General features: G+C 39.8%; 1 protein-coding gene across 2 annotated transcripts in view; it reads right to left on the minus strand.

Moving 5' to 3' along the window:
- NPNT (nephronectin) overlaps nucleotides 1-21,191 on the minus strand; it is a 49,605-nt gene that overhangs the window by 19,809 nt on the left and 8,605 nt on the right. Inside the window, exons 3-7 of one of the 2 annotated variants that reach the window (XM_071431796.1) lie at nucleotides 20,618-20,668; nucleotides 12,199-12,291; nucleotides 5,263-5,382; nucleotides 4,316-4,435; nucleotides 89-223 (exon numbers count right to left, since the gene is read on the minus strand). In XM_071431796.1, the coding sequence (XP_071287897.1) occupies nucleotides 89-223; nucleotides 4,316-4,435; nucleotides 5,263-5,382; nucleotides 12,199-12,291; nucleotides 20,618-20,668 (519 nt within the window). The remainder of the gene's footprint in view (nucleotides 1-88; nucleotides 224-4,315; nucleotides 4,436-5,262; nucleotides 5,383-12,198; nucleotides 12,292-20,617; nucleotides 20,669-21,191) is intronic. The other variant, XM_071431797.1, reaches the window with a different exon arrangement.

The following is a 21,191-nucleotide window of genomic DNA, read 5'->3' on the forward strand; positions in this document are numbered from 1 at the left end:
TAATAAATAAACATTCCTCTTTGAGCATTAATTTAATTTTCAAATACACAACTCTATTACATGCATGTGAGAAATAGCTTGTTATTACCATGGCACTGGTATTTGCCTCCAATGTACATCAGGTCAAAGCCTTTATGACACCTGCAAATGTAGCTCCCGAAGGTATTGACACAGTGCCTGAATCGTGGGCAGAGAACCCTCCCAGTAGCACATTCATCAATATCTGTGGAAACAAAGGAACTGTGTTATTCTTAATAACAGTTAAAATACAATGTGTGCTAAATGAAACTGGTTTCACATAATGGAAAGCTAAAGAATAGCCCAAGTATTTTTCATAAGGGCCCTTGGTCAGCCAGCAGTAATTCAGAGCACTTCTTCTGGCTGTGCCCTCCTGTTCAGCTCTGGGTCACAGGCAGATGCCCAGGGAGCAGCTGATGCCCACCCACTGCTGCTCTCCCTGCCTTGGGAGCTCTCAGACGAGGTCAGGCTGACACACAAAAGCTGCTTGTGCTGCCAGTCACTCTGCAGCCCTTGGACACCAAGCAGAGGCTGCTGAGTGCTCAAACACTAATTCTCCACTGAGGTACAGACCTGCCATGCACGGCTGCTTCTGACGCACACAGCTCCTCCTGTTTGCTGGTTATCTACAGGGCACAGTTCAAGCCTTTGCTCTGCAGCTCTATCAGGCTCTTGATCTATGGGAAAGCAAGATTTTGCTCTCCATGCAGTGCTTTTCCCAAAAGGAGCCCTTCAGCTGCCGATGTCAAGAGTGCAAAACAAAGCCGAGTGATTGATGCCCTGCTGCTCTTGTGAAAGGGGCCTGAGCAAGGCAGAGCCTCTTCCAGTGCACAGAAAATATGTTACCAAAAGTTGCTGGTTAGTTAGGGCAGCTACCTGAGTGGGGGAGATGGAGCTTCAGCTTCTCTCCAAGCTGGGCTCCCACAGCCAAGAGAAGTGACTTAAAGCCATGAATTAATGGCCAGATGGGTCATCCCAGGAGCTCCTGCTGGCACTGTCCCACTCTGCATGAAGAATTACTGAGGATAGCAGTAAAAGGATTCAACCCCTGAGCTCCCACACTCCTGGCCCGCCTGATTGCTCTCTCTCCATCAGGAGCATTGCTGGAATGGTGCAGTAAAGGCCTCAATGAGAAAGAAAACAAGGCAAATACTGGGCACCTCTCCACATGTCTGAATCTTCCTATAAATCTGTCTCTTGATTTGAATTTATTGTTAACATTTTAGGCTTTGAGTATGCTACTAAGTTTTACAAACTCTATCATGCTTCTTATTACAATTTAATCAACAAGTCCCAATTTTCTATCCTTTATTAAAATATTATTTCAAGGCTGCAAGTTTAAGACTCTTGATTACTAAGAGTTAGTTGGGGTTTTTGTTGGGTTTTTTAATATTTAAACTACAGCTTCAAAAAGTAGTTCAGTAAGAATGAGATTAGCCACTGAATATACTTCATCATGGCATGGATTATGATCTTTAAAAACCTAATGTAGCATGTCCTGCTTCTTCCTCTGTACATATTCATATTAATTCACATTTTTGCCAATTCACATAAGGCAAAAATTATGTTAAATTATTGCAGCAGTGTAGTGGTAGGCAGTTATATGTCCTAGAGATACAGGACAGAGTTGTTAATCAACACACTGTTCAAAACTGATGCAAAAATATGGAAAAATGTAACAGGCCTTCCACTTGCATATAATAAGAGGTGCATGGATGCTCATTGCTGAAGGGAAATCCACTTTTTGATCAGTAGCCACAAGATCAGTGATCAGTTTCCTGCAGCTCTCAAACAGCACAGTGACTGTGGCTCCTTTCAAGCCAATCCACGCCTGGACCAAAAGGTGTAGAGCTGTTCCCCTTTGCCTGCTGCAACGTGCTGTGGTTCATACCTGCTTCCTGTGAAAAGCAGGGCATGGAGGGGGGATTTGGAGCTGCTCCAAAGGCACATGAGGCAGTGTGATGGTCAGCACCTAATGAGTGTGAGGGTCAGTGTCCAACAGAGAAGCAGAATTGCTTCTCTCTCTTGTTGCAAGTATGACCACATTACCAAGCACAAAATAACCTAAGACTAATTTAAAAATAGCATAATTTTTAAGTTTACAAGGCTGTATCTTCAATTTTCTAAACACACACAAAAAGGAAATAATTAATTTTATAGTGAAAAATCATTATTTTCAACCCTCAAATAATTTCAGAACACTTGAAAATGAAATCTGTATATGGCTCATTTCATTAAATTAAAATCCCAACCCAAAAACCTGGCAAGACCAATTGATTTATTGATTCAAGAGTCATTAATCAACTAATTAGCTGTTCAATCCACATTTTCACCAAATACTTTGCTGAATTATTTTTTTCACTTTGTTGTCATCTAGTTTATACGATTTACCTTTATAGCAAAATTGGTGGCTCTTTATTGATTGTCTGAAAGGAACATTTTAAACAAGGGAATGCTCAGCAAGTGTTAAACTAAGAATAGAATAATGCCCAGAGGAATTTCCACCTGTGCTAAAAATAGGCCTTGCATTCCCAGCTGTCTTTCAGACTTTCCTCAAACAGGGATCTCATGAGCTGTAGGCAATGCACACTTCAATTTTCTTACCACCACCTACACTTTTATTTGTACTGCAGCATTATCCAGACCCTTGCTGGAGCCAACAACTTCCCTAACAGTGACAAGCTTGTACAAACATGAGGGAAAAGCACAGCCTTAGTCCCAAGTAGCTTCAACTCTTTGAGGTATTTACTGCAACTCAAACTTGAAAAAGAAATAACACAGAAAGGGTGCATGTCATAATCACTTCTTACCAAAAAAGGGGAGAACATTATGTTACGATGCAGGAAGAACAGACACCTCTTGGTGTAACTATTTTCTCTGTATTGTACCAGGCTGCTCTGTAATTCTTGTGGAAATTTTAGAAATAGGTTATGAGGTCATTCTGAATGATGCATACCCAACTAAAATGTGGGTACACAGTTCTTTGCCTTTCTGGGTAGAAAAAAAATTGTTTTTTTGAAAACTGCACTGAAGAACTCAAAGAGCTTCATAGTACTGGTTTGGGTGTTAGTCTTTGGCATTAAAGTACACTTTGTTTATTTCAAAGTATGAAGTTTTCCTGAATATAAAAATGAGCACTAGGAGAACATTGCAAGCATTTTTTCTAGCAAATTTCTTTACTTGGTGTAGCTTTCTTGAATTTGTACCTAAAATCATTCAGCTTACTATGGCATGGCACAAATATCTTTCAAAGTTCTCTCTGCCATAATATCCACAATAGGATTTATCACAACTTAGTCCCTTCAGTATGCAACAACAGTAGGTCCTGTTCTTTCCATTTTTTTCCATGCACAGATGTGCCAATCATGCACTTCAGAAAGCCTCTGACTTGGTGTGGAGCCTGCTCTTCTCATCAGAACATCTAGAGTCTGTCCCTTTCTCTGCCAACAAATTTTTGGTCACCTTGTGCCAGGCACTTGGAGAAACACCTACCCAGTGGTGAGCCAAGATATCCGAAGGGATGATTAGAATGTCCCCATTTTCTTAATTCTTTCAGTGTTGCTGATAGAATTGTTATAGAATTGTACCACTTCAGAGAAGATAAATAATGAAATCACTAGAGCATCATATCCCACTCAGGATGTATAGTTAATGACTGATGAAATCACATGTCACACTGTTCTTCAGACCATAGTAGAGTCTGATTAACCATAAGCACCTTTTCCATGTTCACAAACGTGGCAATAAAATATTTCACTTTTATACACTCTAAGTTACTGTGTTTATTTTAACCTGGAGTTTTGACAGCATGGAAGAAAGACAGCACATTCAATCCCACTAATACTGAGAACATGCAGAGACCTTCACCTTGCCCCACTACAGTATCAGTGATTTTTACAAATTAACCTACTGAGCTAGGCACCACCTTGTTGGGTATGAGGGAAAGGTGATCTCCCCATTCCTTTTTTTATGCAGGCAGGTATTTTGGAGTTAGCAATAGTTTAAAATGACCCAGTAGCAGGAGTGGCAAGGGCCAAGGGCTTGGATACCAAGGAGTCTGTATGGGCTTTAGGCAGACAATGAAACTTGCAGGACTGAAAACACTGGCAATCTCTGACACAAGGACACCTGAGCAACACCCCTATTACTACTCTCATTATTAACAACTTTAAACTGCCTGTTCCATGCATTCTAAGTACCTCTGATAAACTCTCTTGAAGTGCATTCTGTGCTAGGATAAAAGCATACTGGAGAAAAAAAAAAATTAAAATTTTTAAATCTACATTTGATCACGTACCTACACAGGTCCTGCCATCAGGCCCAAGCTGCAGCCCTGGAGAAGGACAGCGGCAGCGCACCTCCCCTTTCAGCACGTCACAGCCATACTGGCAGTTTGCCATCAGGCAAGAAAGGGCATCTGGAGAAAAATGATTGAACACATTCAGATAAAGACTACGATCAGTGCTACAAAGTGACTGAGAATTTTGGAGATTTAAGACATCACATATTTATGATAAAAGTGGGAAAATGCTTGTATCCTTTAAAGAGAAAAAACATCTGCTAGTAAAATTTTTCTTTCCGCAAACTACTTCTCTTAGAAAATTAAAAAAAAAAAAAAGAGAAAACTACCCCAGTTGTAATAAGTTGTTATTGTAGTAAGTTATTATTGAGTGGAGTCTGCAGAATATGTAGCCTAATATGTACTAAAGACTCTTCTGGACAGTTACTGCTATTTTAAAAATGGAGTATCTCTAATTGAAGGTAATTTCTCTCCCCTCCCCTCTATCCAGATATTCAAAGTAACTGTTTTTACAGGAACAAGTAGGAACCTGATCCCTGGAGAGATGGCAGTACAATTTTTATACCAGTCAAACAACGAACATCTGCAGCATTAAAGATTTTACATTCATAAGGCCAAAAGGCAGCAGAAATGCAGGTGTCTTGCTGCAATGAAAACTGCAAGCACTTGTCCTCAAAGGCCAATTAGCAGTGATTTACAGCACTGAAGAATGCTCTGGGGGAAACTTTCAATAAAACTAATAAAAATCAAAACAATTGCTCCTGGTTTTTTTCAGCCTAATTTGACTAGGGAAAAAAAAGAGCTCATCTTGTGCAGCTGCCTAATTTCCAGGAGGATTAATGTTTTACTTGGGGACTCATTTTCATTTCATAGAAGTTGTCCAGGGAAATTCCAGCAGGGACTTTGGGAAGCTGGGAGAGAGCAAGCAGCGAGGCTGGCCGTACTTGAGCAGGTTCCATCTGGCATGAGCACGTAGCCATTCAGGCAGTAGCACTTGTAGCTGCCGTAGGTGTTCATACAGCGGTGCTTGCACGGCCGTGGCTTTAGTCCACACTCATTCAGATCTGAAATGAAGGGCACAAGGGAAGAGGGTGGGAGAAGAAAACACACCAGGCATGCGTGGAAAAACTGCCAGTTCAAGCTGCTGGAGGAGGAAGGAAAAACACAGCAATTAGCTTTTTATACGCAGCTCAGCTGATAGCAAGCATCTAAAACATCCTGCACGAAGCACTGTTCATCCCTCCAGCCAAACAGCTTATTTGGCTTGGTTTCATAGATGTCTTTTCAAAAATAACAGTATTAGCATTAGATGAAGTGCCAGCTGCTTCATTAGGCAACACACAAGCTCAGGCTGGCCATGTCTTGCCACTATTCACATTGATGCCATGTCCAGGACCAGGCAGCACTCGGAAGAGGAAAGAGGAGAGAGAAAGCAAAGATCACTCTGCAATCACTATCAGTGCTTCTGATAGCAATTCAGTGATTCACTATCATGCTTCAAAATTAGTGGCAGAGGAAGATAGGAAAGCTGATGCCAACTTACTCTAAAAAATCTCACAGAGAAAATTCAATCCTTATAATCTAAAAAATACTAAAAGAAAGTATCTGACATCAGCTATATTTGTCAAGGACCATCCATGAGGGCTAGCATTTCAGATTTACAATTTAATAGAGAATTCATGGCTTGAACTGAAAATATTCAGCCTAGAGTTTCCATATTAGAAGATAGAAGTTCAAACAAGAAGATGATTTCCTTCAGAATTCTCTTCCAAGAATGTGTTGATTTTGTCTGAGTAAGCCAGAATAATTTGTCAGTTATTATTGCTGCTAGTTATTTGCACAGTGATGAACAAAGATGAGAACAAAGATGAAAATAATAAATCTATTCACAAATCTAGCCAGTTAGGACCTAAGAAAATGAGTTATCAACCATCATCTCTAATACTGCACCACGCTGTCTGGAGGTCTTTTGCAGACAGAGAATTGCCATTTTTTCCAGAAGTTTTCCAAGAGCCATCTCCCAGTCCTAAGCACCATCATATCAAGTGTCAGTCAATCCATGCAGGAGAAAAGTAAGCCCTGAGGCTCCCATCATGTCATAGATACACACACAGTAGCCACTTCATAAAATGCCAGCTGAGGAGGTGACAGATGCCTCCTGTGGACTAGAAGCAAAGGCTCAGGGTTAAGATGCCGAATGAGAAAGATAAACAATGGTTGCAATGAAATCAGTAATTTATTGATTACTTTTCAGAAGTAAAGTCGAAAACTTAACTGGGTCTGTGTAGTAAATGGAGTGAGAAAAATTACATTCGCTGTGGAGGTGAAGTTAGAGAAAACATTGATTCTAGACAACTACACCTGGAATTTTACAAGTTCTTAATGTCTGGATTTTAAATTTGTCCTGAAACTCTGCAATCCATTGGTTTGTGTGAGTAACATTCTTCATCTTACTGTTTTCAGGCAAAATATTTTTAAATTGCATTCTAAAACTGAGAAATACATTCCATTTCATTTTGATTGGTAAAAGGCAGAGCCATCAAGAGAAAAATACATGTATCACACTACAAGTCACTGATGTAATCCAAACTCAGCTGCAAGGATGTTGCCTGTTTTGTCACTGCTGTTCCTGAGAGCTCCTAACAGTGTTTATATGTATCATTAAACTTGCTGTCTTCTGACCTACTTTGCTTCCATCTTCTTGGGGTGAAGGAATAGCGAGCATCATGCAGACGTGGCCCTCCCCAGAGCCCTTCCCCTTAGTTCATTTCCCAAGGTCTCAGGAAGAACAGCATGTTTAAGGACAAGAATGCCTCCTGCTTCCCTCTTCTGCAAGACAGCAGCAGTAAGGGATGTAATTTTCCATTTCTACCTGTTAAGGCTGGACAAGATGTTTCCAGAAAACCTGAAGGGGAATACTTCCTCCTCAAGTGGTGAGGAAGATCAAGTGAGCCTAAGCAGGACTTCAGTGAGGAAAGATTGCCAAATAAGGGCATGACCTGTGCATGATAAAGAAGGAGTGATGACCACCTCTGCCATCTTCCTGGGGACCACGTGCTGCAGAGACAGCATCCCTTTGCAGCTCTCACTCTTTGGGAGCTGGAAAAAGTTTCAGGAGTTGCAAGGAGAGTATTCTTCTCACAGCAGGCACCAATGCCACACTGCCAAGAAAGTACCTCCTGGGTTTGAGAGAAACAGCTGTAGAAGAAAGTACATTTTGTCCTGTGAAAGCAGGGTCCTCTGCTGGGAGTTGTGACTATGGGTATATGCCTAGGCCAAATGGAAATGCAGCAGATGATTATGCTACAGGGCAAGGACAAGTTCTCATTGTGGAAGCCTTCACGTGAAAAAAAAGGTGTACATAAAAATCTCCAATAATAAGCAGATGAAAGTTCACGTTTTGAAAGGCAAACTTCTCTTGGCAGCACAAAAAAATAAAAATTGTTTTTTCATTTTTCTGTAAAGCATACCACAAGTAGGCAGTTCCTGACAGACAGTATAGCTCTATTAATATATTTATTATGCATGCAATGTGTCTGTTAAAAAAGTCATTGTTACATTCAAAAACTCTGTTAGCATTTGATTTCAATTCATAAATGTATCCCCAAGGAACCCATAGTATTGAATATACTGAAGTTCACTGACAGCCATAATTTTGAAGTAAGAGAAAAAAAGTTCTCTTAGTCTAAAATATTTGTATTCTTCCTATTTTCTACAAAAATAATCACTTTACAAAATAAAGGTATAACAGAGGTAAGTTTAAAATATTTAACTAGAAGTAGGGACAGAATAAGGAAAAGTAACACTGAAATTAAGTTGACAGGGCAGGATTTTAACACTGCCATGTGTTAAGTTCTAGTGTTTAAATTCCACTGCACTTCAGATCCTAAGTTTAGATTCTCCTGACTACTAAAGAACTGTCATGCACTTACTTCCAGAGTTATGACCACAGACTCAAAGCTGCAAATAAGAATTTACGACTATTCCCAGTATATCACCCTGCACAGAGTATAAATTACATTATGAGCCTTAAAATACTGGATCCTTTTACAGGACACTGAATTATACACCACCACTTGATACAAAGTATTCTTAGTACAGAAATGAAAGCTCTGGTATTGACAAATAGACACCTATTAGTGACATACTATGAGAATAGTATAAAGTGCAACACTATTAAAAAGTTAAACAAATCCATTTAATTTCTTTGTGGGAATGTCCACTCAGTGTCCTGGATTTGAGAATTTCATTTTTCAATATTTTAATTTCCCACATTGCCTACAATTGACAGCCAATGCAAAACCAGCACTCTTGATTTCAAAGTAATCCCAGGCAGTAGAGTACATAAAAGCAGACTGACTGTTTTGGCCACTATTGGAAGCAGGTTTATAACCAAGACAAGCTGCTGAGCACAGGTATTTTATATCTAAAGGAATTAAATGAAATGTGAGTGCGAGGGAAGGACAGAGTGTTATGCTGGCAAACCCAGATGTGACTCCTTTGACTGCTGCACTGCACCACACATGGCCTTGGACCAACTTCAGTGCACACCCAACAACGGGCCACTTATTTCTAAGCAGATTCAATGCCCTCTGCTATTTTCTTTTAATTTGCTTCTGCAGACTTCAGCACTCAAGACTTTTTCTGCCTTTTTTGCCTATCACGTAACTTGGATCAGGCCACACTGAAGTTAAACATTCAATATCACATTTACCCAACTCTGAAAATAGAAATCCAAGGACCAGAAACCAAGTAGAAAAATTACACTGTTATCACCATAATATAAACAGTAAATCAGCTTTCATTTCTAGCAATTGCAATCATACTACCATGTCAACTTCATAAGAGATATCTATCACCTGAACAGTTCTGTTCACTTAGTCTGACTAATCAACAGCTGACAAATTGAATTTTTTTAGCCCTCCTTTTCTACAACTTCCAACTTCATCTAAATCACAGTTTTGTCTTTATCTAACCTGATAAACAATTTCCATCACTACCACTTTACACAGGAACTCAGAAAAGGAAAAGGGCGTGCTCTGAAAGAAGTGCAGAGGAGAGAAACAATGCAAGTGACAACCACGAGTATGGAAGAGCCAAAACTTTTCAAAACGCACACAACAGCACCAAGGAAATACAACCAATTATTTGCTCTGCATGCTAAGGGTACTGCAGGTTGAGCTTTCACATCCCAGCCATTGATGGGTCTATCAGCCTCCACTCCCTTTGCAGGAAATTGCACTCCTGTTTGAAGCCGTGCAGAGAGGAGGAGCACAACACCTGAGACACAGGAGCACCTCACCCCTCACTGCTACATTTCCTGCAGGATGATCCAGGGGGTGGAACACAAGAGCTTCCCTGCTCTGACCAAGTAGACTTGTGTACAGCTGCACATCTTCATAGGATAGGGAGAAGGCATAATAAAAACATGGCAATATGCATTACTTCACTTAATAAATATACATACATATCAAGTGCTGACAAGAATTTCAAGCAGTGAACTTTGCATCATTTTCCTAGAACAAACAAGGTAAGAGAATTAAAAGTTACAGAAAAGCAGCCTTAGATTTTTTTGGATAAAGACAACCTTTCCAGCCAAAGAAAGTTAACCTGCATGTGCTTTAGATTTCTAGCAAAAATTACATTTATTTATATTTGTCTTACTGAATATTATCTGTATTTTCTTCAAGAGCAGCTACCAGAAAAGTGTTTCTGATGAACACATTTGGAAAGTATGAGCTCTGTTGTTATCACTATAAATTAAGAGAGGTGGCAGAGGGTACTTTCTCTCAAGTGGCTCAGTTTGTTTCTTCACTGCTTACAGCTGTAAAGCTGGGATCAAAAAGCCAGAAGGGAAACACCAAAGCTATTCAGGAGATATGAATGCTGTAGGGAGAACACAAGGTTAGCTCTTGTGCAGCCACTGCAATTTGATTGCTGAGGATAGCAACATAATTAAAAAAGTATCAGGTAGTCTTAACTTCTGAGTGATCTAAAGTGAGGTATGGATTGTCAAGCAGCTGCAGTACCACTGGAAAAGGACAAGCATTCAGCATCATCACACAGTCAGGGCTGAACAGCTCTGCTGTGAGGCTGGGCTGATCTCCTGGATCAGGTTTATAACAAAGAACACAGCCTGACCCATTGGGCACATGAACAGAAGAGATGTAAAGCCTGTTTATCAGAGCTTGTACTCCAAGAAAGCCTTTCACTAGGAACATGAGCATACTTTACAGCCCAGATCCACGCATGCTAGAAACACTTCCATCTCTGCAGGGAACTCCAACATCTTCTCTGCCAACATTGTTACTCCTGTTACTATTCTAGAACAGGACTGAGAAAATGGGCCACAGGTTGAACAGGGCAGGTGCTGTATTAAGGTGTTGTATTATAACAAAATAGGTCACATTTATCCCGTGCCATTTGAATCTCCTCCCAGCAAAAGCAGACTCTGCATTCACTGCACACTTTCAAGCCTCATCCAAACACTGAATCAGCACACAGCAAGAACACAGATCATGACCCCAGGAACAGCTCCAGGGTCCCACCATGCAGTAGAGCAGCAGCAGCCACCTGAACTGGTGCACATTTGGGGCACCACAGTCAGCTGGCATCTCAGAAACCTCGTCTACATCTGCCAGGGAAGCTTTGTAACCAGCACCATGCAAGAATATTTCATCAAAATTGCCCAAAGTGCTTCCTTTGATAACCCATCACATTTTTCCTTCCTTAGCATTTAGTGGCAAGTAAATAGTTTAGTTCAAAACTGAAGCCTCCAGCAATTTGCAAAGCATTTTTTCAATATTGTTAAACTATTGACTACCTATAAAAACTGTTACACACACATCTAAGTGTGTGTAGTTCACTGCACTGTTTTCTAAAATTGCTTTGGATTGATGAAAACGTGTAGAATAAAATCAAAACAACGCATCCTTTAAAATGTCAGCCCAGAGTAAGGGGGGAAAAAAGAGAGGATAATATAAGAGATGATGGAAACTTTTGAGAAAACTGAAAAACACAGCACACATTTTCACATCAGTTTGAGAAGGATTAGTAAATCTGAAAATAAATACGTATCTATTTTTAAAGAAAATAACTTAGTCTAAAAATCAAACTGTCATAAGAAATTTAGCAACATCAGAATACATCCTTAAAGAAAATCATTCTAAATATCACACTTTTCTACCATACTTTTCTCAGCACTCAGAAAATGCACAAATTTTCCTGTAGACTGAGAAAACTGCAAAAGAGATATAATTGAGATATCTTTGTGTGTGAACATGTCTTAGCCATCAAAGTCTAAAAATCACATTTTACAATTCTCTAATTGTTTATACTCTATGATCTTTATACCATTACATGCTTTGGACATAACTTTTGAGAAAAAAACCCCAAACAATGAAACTTGATATTCCAGTAAGAGAAACTTCATCCTTACTCTGACCCTTTATTAGTTTAATGCAACCTTGTTAGCTCAGGATTAGGAACACTAAAATGAAAATGCATTAATTATGAGGTTTTTAATGAAACAAATATTATTCCACTATTCAAATCTGAAAACTGTGACTTTATAAAAAGCAACAATCCTGACCATAAGGTTTAAATAATTTGCTTCTGATTAAGGAGAGCAGGTAACTACATCCTATATATTAATCTCAATGATTTCTTCTGAATGAAAGCAATTTTGACCCTGTGTCATCCCACAGCAGATGTCAATCTCTCTACAAAAGTCAGTCCAAATATCAGACTTGCTGCAGCAGTAACAGACCTGGCATATGAGTTCATTACTCTATAAACAGAGGGGACACACACAGCATTGGTAGGGGTAGGTACAGAGATCAACAATACTTCCACAATTTCAAAAATAAATTCTTTCTTACCTTGGTTGCAAGTTTTTCCAGTGTATCCTGGGTGGCACTTACACTTGTTTGGCCCAATGCATTCACCGTGTTTGCACCCTGGCTGGCATATAGCTGCAAACAGAGGAATACTCATTATCTTTCCACTCCAGCCACAGCTGACAGTGAAATGTCTTTGAAACTATTGAATATTTCAATAATTTGAATATTTGAATTATTTCAAATTACTTTGAAATAAACAGCAACTACCTAACAAATAGAAGTACTGTCTATGTTATATTCAGAAAATAAATACAGAACTCCAAGAAATAATAGAAAGGCATTTTTGGCACCTCTCTCAATATGACACAAACAAAATTCATAAAGCAAACATTTGAAACTTCGATAACAAATAACAAAAGCATAGTTTTTGAATAAATATAAGAATTCATGCACAAATATATTTTTGCTGATGTAGGATTAGCCAACAGGAATATTTTCTTGTGTAACTGAAAAACATTCAACAGATTAAAATTTTAAATAGCATTTCTAAGTCCTTTGCATTAGAAATGCTTTTCTATTATTAAACCTACTGGAAAAATGCAGTATTTACTATGCTCTAAGATGTTGTTTATCATTATAAGACAAAATGCAGATACACAATCCTGCTGAGCTCTCTGCTAAAGCAAGATAGATACAAAATAGACAGAAATCAGATGGTAGCATAACTTGAATACCTTGTAACCAGGATTTATCTATTTACCCTAGCTTAAACTTCATTTTATAAAGTAACAATATAATTTGAAATCTGCAAGTAACTAACCAGATCCAGATGCAATGTTAATCTGACAACAACGGGCTGTATCATAAAACCAGATGTATTGAGGACATAATTTAACAGAAATCTCCCAGAATGCACTTAAAAATGTAATTTGCCTTCTAGCCGAGCTGTTCAACACAGTTAAATTAAACAAAAATTAAAAAAGAAAAAAAAAACAAACAAACAAGATATTTGGTTTGGTTGTGGAAGAACCATCCAAGTACTCCTTTGATGTTCTGAAAATCTCCATAAGATTCAAGGCATCCAGAACTGGATATTCCCACAAATATATCCAGAGAAGTAACTGTTAGCATAGAAGGAGTTTGCTCCAGTTTTAGGACTGCCTTTATTTAGGACTGTTTCAGGACTCCCATTGTTATCAGGCATGGTTTTTGTTTAAGTGTAGTATATATACATATATAATTAGGGATATATCCTGAGACCATAAAACCTTATTTTAAATCTACAGTTCTGCTCCTGACGGATCTTCCTAGTATGATGGCAAAGTCTCTTTCCACACAACTGTTAAGAAGTATCTTAAAAGGCAACAGAAATGCAAGATCTTTGTTAATTTTTTTTTTTTCCCCAACAAACAGTGTCTGGAAACAAAGAAATGAGATTCATATTTAGAAACACCTCTCAATGGAAGTGTAAGGGAAAGGAGCTTCTCAGCCTACTAAAAGGGTGTGCTTCAGGAAGTCTGTCCTTGGGTAATGGACAGGTCTGACTGAAGAGCATCTGATCCACCATGAGACACTTCTAGAACATTGTACTTGGAAACACTCACCGCTTTTTTAGTCATTATGGCCATCAACAGGAAAAAAGGATCTCCTTTGTTAAGAGTTCATTTAGATGCTGAGATTTTTGTCTTTCTGGCACCACAGACCCAGGTCTAATCAGAGATGATGGTGGTAAACTGAGAACTATGAAGACTAACTTAATGACTTCAAAGCAACCAGGGAAAAACAAAAGTTGTGATCTAAACTACAGTAGAGAAAAAAAAATTACTATAAATATGCTTTGGAAACTTGCTTGAATTTTCAACTGCACTTTAAAGATCTCTATTGTGAAGTGGGATACACTTATTTAAATCAGTTCTTTTTAAGAAACAAGAAATACCATGGGATCACTTTGTGTAAAGTGTAACAGTTCAGTAATTGTTAGAAGAACCTGCGGCAACTTTAGTTTTAGCTGAATTTTTATGCCTTGGTCCCTCCTTCAATTGCAGAGATTGTACATTAGCAGCAGCTCAGCTAGAGAAAAGAAAAATCTTATACTTGAAGACAAAAATCTCTATTATTCCAAGGAAAGCTTTCAAATGTCTAGCAAACCACTGTCCATAAAGTCAGTCATCATAAAACACTGGGGGTTTTGCACATTAAGTGGGTATTTGGAAACCTTTGTTTGCTGCCAAACACTGTTCTTGAGGAAAACCTGTTTATTAGAGTACATTCTATAAACTTGGGCTACTTCAGCATTACAAATCTTATTTAGACACAGCTGAAATTCAATACAGTATTAAAACTGAAGAATTTCTATATACAGGAAAAAAATGCTTTGCAGTAGGCTTAAAAACATCTGTAGCTCAGCCAACACCACAGATAAAACTGATGGCATTTCCTATGAGGAATCAAGCCACCCACAGGATAAAGCTTGTGCATCTTCCTATTAACTTTATCGGGGCCTTGCAGGGTGCTCAGGACTAAAGAATCAGATGGTTCAGCCAAGTCTGCATGCCTGGCTGGGGTCCCTACTGAGCCCTACCAGAATGGCCAGGCCCAGAGGGGTGGGTCAGCTCCAGCCCTGCCATCTCCAGCATGAAAATCCTTATTCAAAGGAGAAGCTGCCCATACAAGGCAGCAAATCCACTCACTGACTCCCAGTGAGCTCTATTTGAACACTGGCAACAACCAGATGCAGGTACAAAAATAAGCTTAAGCCAGACTTTCAGCATTTCTTTTAATAGCAAACAATTATTTCAGCTGTTTGGCATGAGTCAGAGCATACACTACATGTGCTGATGTGACTGGGTCCTTTAATTCTCCACTCTACTTGTTTTCCTGCAAAGCTCCAGATACAACAGAACAGAATACTTCAGTCACTCCATTCACACACAGACAAATGGAGTTTCTGCATTTTTTTGAAAACAAGTAGACTCAGAAGTAATGGAGAAAAAAAGTCTCCCAATTACTACTTTTTGCCTCTTGAGAATTTAAGAATTTCTCCACAACCAATAAACCATCATTTCCTTCCAAGTGACCCACATTTACAATGACTGAAATAACCCACGTCCCTGGATTTCAGCCTGTTATGTAACACTTGCTTCCCTACTAGGAAAGAAGGAAACGTAGACAGAAGGGTTACTCCAAGTTGAGAAAGTCACTCTCTAATGAACACAGGGCAGTGAAATCCAGAAGGGTCTGAAAAGGACTGCCAAAACCCAGTAAAAACTTTCTACTCTTTATAATAGTAACTTTTGTAAACAAAAGTTAAAATTATACTGGCACAGACAAGTGCCACTCAAAATGAGACTGCTAATTAACTGTTGAACCAGTATCAAAGCAGACCTACCACATCCAAGGATTACTCTCTGAAAGCTGTTAAGCTGAACTCCCATTGGGTAGGAATGTGGATTGACATGGACAGAAAAAAAATCCTAAGCACAGCAATTTTCATTTTTAGTCAAGTCTTGCTTTTTTATCTCTGACACAGAATAAACTATAATTAAACTTTCCTTTTCACTTTATTGACCAATTCATTCAAGAGATAATCAGCAAAAAATAAAAAAAAACCTCTCGTCTCATGATTATTCACTTCAGTTGGATAATTTTAAATGCTTTTTTCTTGGGTCAGATGTGAAGATTTGCTCTCAGTTCCCATTAACTTCAAGGAGGTATCCTAGGGCCTTTTATTTGGCCATAAATCTGAGTACCTTTTTTCAAGGTTGGCAGGAACTACCTTTTCCCCCAAAAATAAGGTGACAAATACCACATTTTAAGTCTCACTTAAACTTCAGGACAAATTAATCTTCCTGTAAAAATAACACGAGGAATTGAAATGTGAATGGGTGGTTTGGGTTTATGATGGGTTGTTTGTTTTTTTCTTTTTTTTCAAGTGTGAAAGAGTGGAAGAAAGAATTTCTGGTGAAGTGCACATGCTGCTAGCATGCATTATGCTCGTGAAAAAGCCAGAAGCCACCAATCTTCTGAGCCACTGCTTGCTGTTGGTGTTATCCAAGCATTACTCAACCATTCTGAATTATTATTTTTAATTGTTGCACAAATACAACAAATGAAAAACACATTCAACAATTTCATTATGGGTCTGTAATGCTGGAAGATGTTTTGATTTCATCTGTACTTTCTCAATGCACCCAGTTCCCTCACTATTGCTTTGGAAGTGCACCTCAGACTCGGTCAGATCCTCTGCACTAAGCTGCCACTTTTGAGGGCATGGGTGACTACCACATGCTGTCCCCTCTATTCCTTCTCTTCTAGAATTTTAACATTAATGATCTCTTTGTTGACTACCAAACACTCTTTGGTGGAGTCCTCACCAGAAGATTGCACTGCCTGGTTCCTACCTGACTAATTCCTCTTCATTTGTGGCCAGCAATGGAAATCCCTCAGCTTTCTTAATAGACTGTTCCTAGCAATTGAAATTCCCTTTTGTCTTCCAACACTCCTAGCTGTGTTTTTCATTAAAACAGCATTGGGTACGATTCTTACATTCTTTTTCTCTGCTTTGCCTCCCAATTTCTGAACTTCTTTTTCATCTCTCTGAAGCCTAAAATTATGCACAGAAATACCTGCATCTGAACCAAACTATGCTAACCATCTGCCTGAATGGCCTTGTTTCTGCCTTCTCTTCCTGAGTAACATACAGCCCCCTATTTATTCTGACTCCAGATCCCAGCTCCTTAAAATTCAATTTGCTCAGGCACAGCAAGTAATTTGTGCAGCAGCCCAGAAATGATTACACAGTGTATTCAGCTTCACAAAACTTCATTGGATCCTCTTACACTGCTGATTGCAGAACACATTTCCCATCTTCAGATCGTTTCTTACATTCCCCCCAGTACCAGCTTTCTAGCAAGACTTGCATGTAGGTGAAAGAAGCTTTCCTCTAGGCTGCCTCCTCCACCTGAACCTGGGTGCCTTCCTCCTGTGGTGCTCACAGACCACAACACCAAGTTCCATAATACTTCTCTCCCCCAGAGGCAGCTGCAGCTCACATCTCTCTCACTGTTTACCTTTTGCAATTCTTTATAAATTATGCAATCACATAAACATGCTCAGGAAAATGAAACTACCTTATTCACAGTAATTTTGATCTAGGATCCCAAAGGTATGAGCTAAGTTATAAAATAAATCATTGTAGATCTTTCAGAGCTGCATATTTCTTCTTTGTTCAACTACATACTCCAATTACTCACAACTGCAAGAGAATGCATAAAGCTTATCCCACCTCAAAGTTACTAGAAGGTGGTAAAAACACATCATACCCATAACTCTCATTAGGAAATTACTTCTGGAAAAGTGACTTTGCTTCCCAAGTAAGTGAATTAATAGTCACAGAATATATCTCTGCAGAGATTAATAAGCCTGACTAGGACAACTGTGTATTAATTTTCAGATAATTTCATCTGCACAATGCTTCTTAATCTATTTCTTGGGGAAGATAATAAATGTCCTTGACCAGCTTCTGTAACTAGAAACTGACAATAACATCAGACAAAATGGTAGTATCTAATGCCTGAACACTTTTTCAGAAATTATTTGCCCTTATTTGTGACATTCATGATGTCAAAATGTTCAAGTTTTTATCTGAAACATACATTTTATTAAGTAAGTGGCTCCTTATTTTTCATGCACAACTCCAACACTTACCCAAGTAAATCAGTTACTCAGTTTGCACTTCTGATTCTGGTAACAGCACATTAACATGACAAACTGCAACCAGTGTGGGCCATTCACTGCAGTGAATTCTTGCCTCGGCTATGACTGCTGCCAAATGTGTTTCTAAACCACACAGACAAATCCAGACTCTGGCTTATGAATGCCTTGATATTCAGAACAGCACTACACAGCATGCATAACTTAAGCATGGGTAACACTGAAATCAATATGATTTACTGAAGTCAGTGGAAGTTAATCTAATCCTTATACACTTAAATACTCTTTCTTAAAAATCAGCAGAAATCTGATCTAACACACACAAAATTAGAAAAGCAAGAAATACTTCACGCTTTGTCAAGTTCGGGTTTGCATTTCAAGTGGTTCGCTAAAACTGCTTAAAGAATGGTGCTTATCATCTCAAATGCCTGTTTGTTACCTGAATTTTTCTATATGTTCACAGAATTCCAACAGGTAGAAATGGGATAGCATGAGTGTCTCTGTGTGGTGACCGAAGACTAACTGGGTCCTACTGATATTTTGTTTATTCAAATATAAAACATCCACTGGCTTCAGCAGTGTAACTTCTGTAACACAGCAACAAAGCTGATTTCACACAGAGATGAATGGCTGACTGCTTTGCTCCTCCCTGTGTGAGACTCGTGCCTCTGCCACAGGGAGTGCGAAAAGAATCACAGAATCTCTAGGTTGGGAGATACCTTCAAGATCATGGAGTCCAACCCATGCCCCAACACCTCAACTAAGCCATGGCACTGAGTGCCACATCCAGTCTCTTGTTAAACACATCCAGGGATGGTGACTCTACCACTTCCCCAAGCTGACCACTCCAGCACTTTATCACTCTTCCTGTGAAAACTTTCTCCTAATATCCAACCCATATTTCCCTTGGCACAGCTTAAGGCTGTGTCCTCTCATTTTGTCAGTGCTGCCTGGAGAAAGGGACCAACCCCCACCTGACTACAGCCACCTCTCAGGGAGTGCAGAGAGTGATAAGGTCACCCCTGAGTCTCCTTTTCTCCAGGCTAAACACCCTCAGCTCCCTCAGTCATTCCTCACAGGGTTTGTGCTCCAAGCCCCTCTCCAGCCTCGTTGCCTCCTCTGGACACGCTCCAGCATCCCAGTGTCCTTCCCAAACTGAGGGGCCAGAACTGGACACAGCACTCAAGGTGTGGCCTCACCAGTGCCCAGTACAGGGGAAGAGTGACCTCCCTGCTCCTGCTGGCCACACCATCCCTGACACAGCCCAGGATGCCATTGGCCTCCTTGGCCACCTGGGCACACTGCTGGCTCATGTTCAGCTGGCTGCCAACCAGCACGCCCAGGTCCCTTTCCTCCTGAGCACTGTCCAGCCACACCGTCCCCAGCCTGTAACGTTGCAGGGGGTTATTGTGGCCAAAATGCAGAACTCAGCACTTGGACTTATTGAACTTCATCCCATTAGATTCTGCCCATCCATCCATCCAACCTTTCCAGGTCTCTCTGCAGAGCCCTCCTACCTTCCAACAGATCCACACACACTCCCAGCTTAGTGTCAGCACCAAATTTACTAATGAAAGACTCAATCCCCACATCCATGCCATCAATAAAAATATTGAACAGAGCTGGCCCCAGCACAGACCCCTGAGGGACACCCCTGGTGACAGGCCCCAGCTGGATGCAGCACTGCTCACCACCACTCTCTGGGCCTGGCCATCCTGCCAGTTCTGAACCAGCAAAGAGTGCTCCTGTCCAAGCCAGGGGCTGCAGCTTTTCCAGGAGTGTGCTGTGGGAGACAGTGCCAAAGGCCCTGCTGAAGTCCAAACAAACAACATCCACAGCCTTCCCTGCGTCCATCAGGAGGGTCACCTGGTCATACGAGGAGACCAGGTTGGTCAAACACAACCCGCCCCTCCTAAAGCCCTGCTGGCTGGGTCTGACACCCTGGCCATCCTGGAAGTGCTGTGTGATGACACTCAGTATAAATTGCTCCATAACCTTACTGGGCACTGAGTAAGGTTATGGAGCAATTTATACTGAGTAACCTTACCAGGTACTGAGTCTATGATTACCAGGATCCTCCTTCCCACCCTTTTTGTGAACTGGTCACACTGGCCAGCTTCCAGTCCTCTGGAACCTCCCCAGTGATCCAGGAACAAACGAGACACATCAGTTCCTAAGTAGCCGCTACAGCCCTGGGTACCAATGTGGTAAACTATGTGGATTTCATTTTGCCAGGTTCTACACTGCTGGAGACCAAGGGCTGTAAAGTTTCCATGTTCTGGGAAGGAGAACCTGTAGTGGAAGTGCAAAGCAGGCAGTGGGGGGCAATAAGTGCCTCAGCCATTCCAAAATAACCTCTCACTGCACATGATTCAATGCCATGAAAGCAAATTAGGCCTCCTAGGTCTGACGGCTTGTAAATGCATTGCTGGTAGTACAAACAATTTGCAGAAATGGAAAAATACTGCACAGGGCTTGAGGGTAAAATAAAGAAAAGGAGTAAAAAGGGAAAAAGTGTCATATTTTAGAAAATAAGTATATCATTGTATAGGCATCTGGGATAAAATAGCCCTGTTAATTTCTTTCCCTCCTCATCTTCCCCAAATCAAATGCTTAAAAAACGAAAAACAACAAAAAATTACCTTCTTGTCACATATTAAAATTTTCATGTAAACTTATGACTTCAAGGCCATAACTCCAAGTCATAAACTTGCCAAAATTATTTCAAGAAATATGTTCAGCTAACCTTTGGGCTGGCACCTTAGGCTGGCTATTCTCTGCCTTAAGACGTAGAACGCTGCAAAACAAATCCAAAAGAGAAATTCCAGCTTTTTTTTTTTTCTCTGTAAGGAGGATGGACTTGGCTGTGGTTTTTATCAACTTGCTACATTCCTGGAGAATTACATACATTCAACATTCAGAGCTTTTCTGAAATAAAAAAAATTCTAGTACACATTTAAAAATGGAAATACCTTACACCAGTATCTCATTATGAGATTTAACAAACACATTCTGATACATAAGAGTAATTAAATATAATGATGTGATGCTATTCTTATTCAATCAACTAAGGAACTACACTATGTCAAACTTCATACAGTAAGTAGTTGTAAAAATTCTCACGTTTCATGGTTCGGGTTCAACATGTCCATCAACAGAGCACAAATGCTTTTCTTAAAGACACAGTATCCTTTCATTTAAATGTGAGTATATATTTTTAATTTAACACTGTCTTCACAGCTCAAACACAAAGGCCTAGCATCTGGATGCTAATTTGAGAGCAATTAAAATTACACCCATTTATATGTATCTGAACATCT

This window comes from Agelaius tricolor, unplaced genomic scaffold (genome assembly GCF_023055355.1).
Source record: "Agelaius tricolor isolate 1412-34295 unplaced genomic scaffold, bAgeTri1.0.p SCAF_8, whole genome shotgun sequence".
NCBI lineage: Eukaryota > Metazoa > Chordata > Aves > Passeriformes > Icteridae > Agelaius > Agelaius tricolor.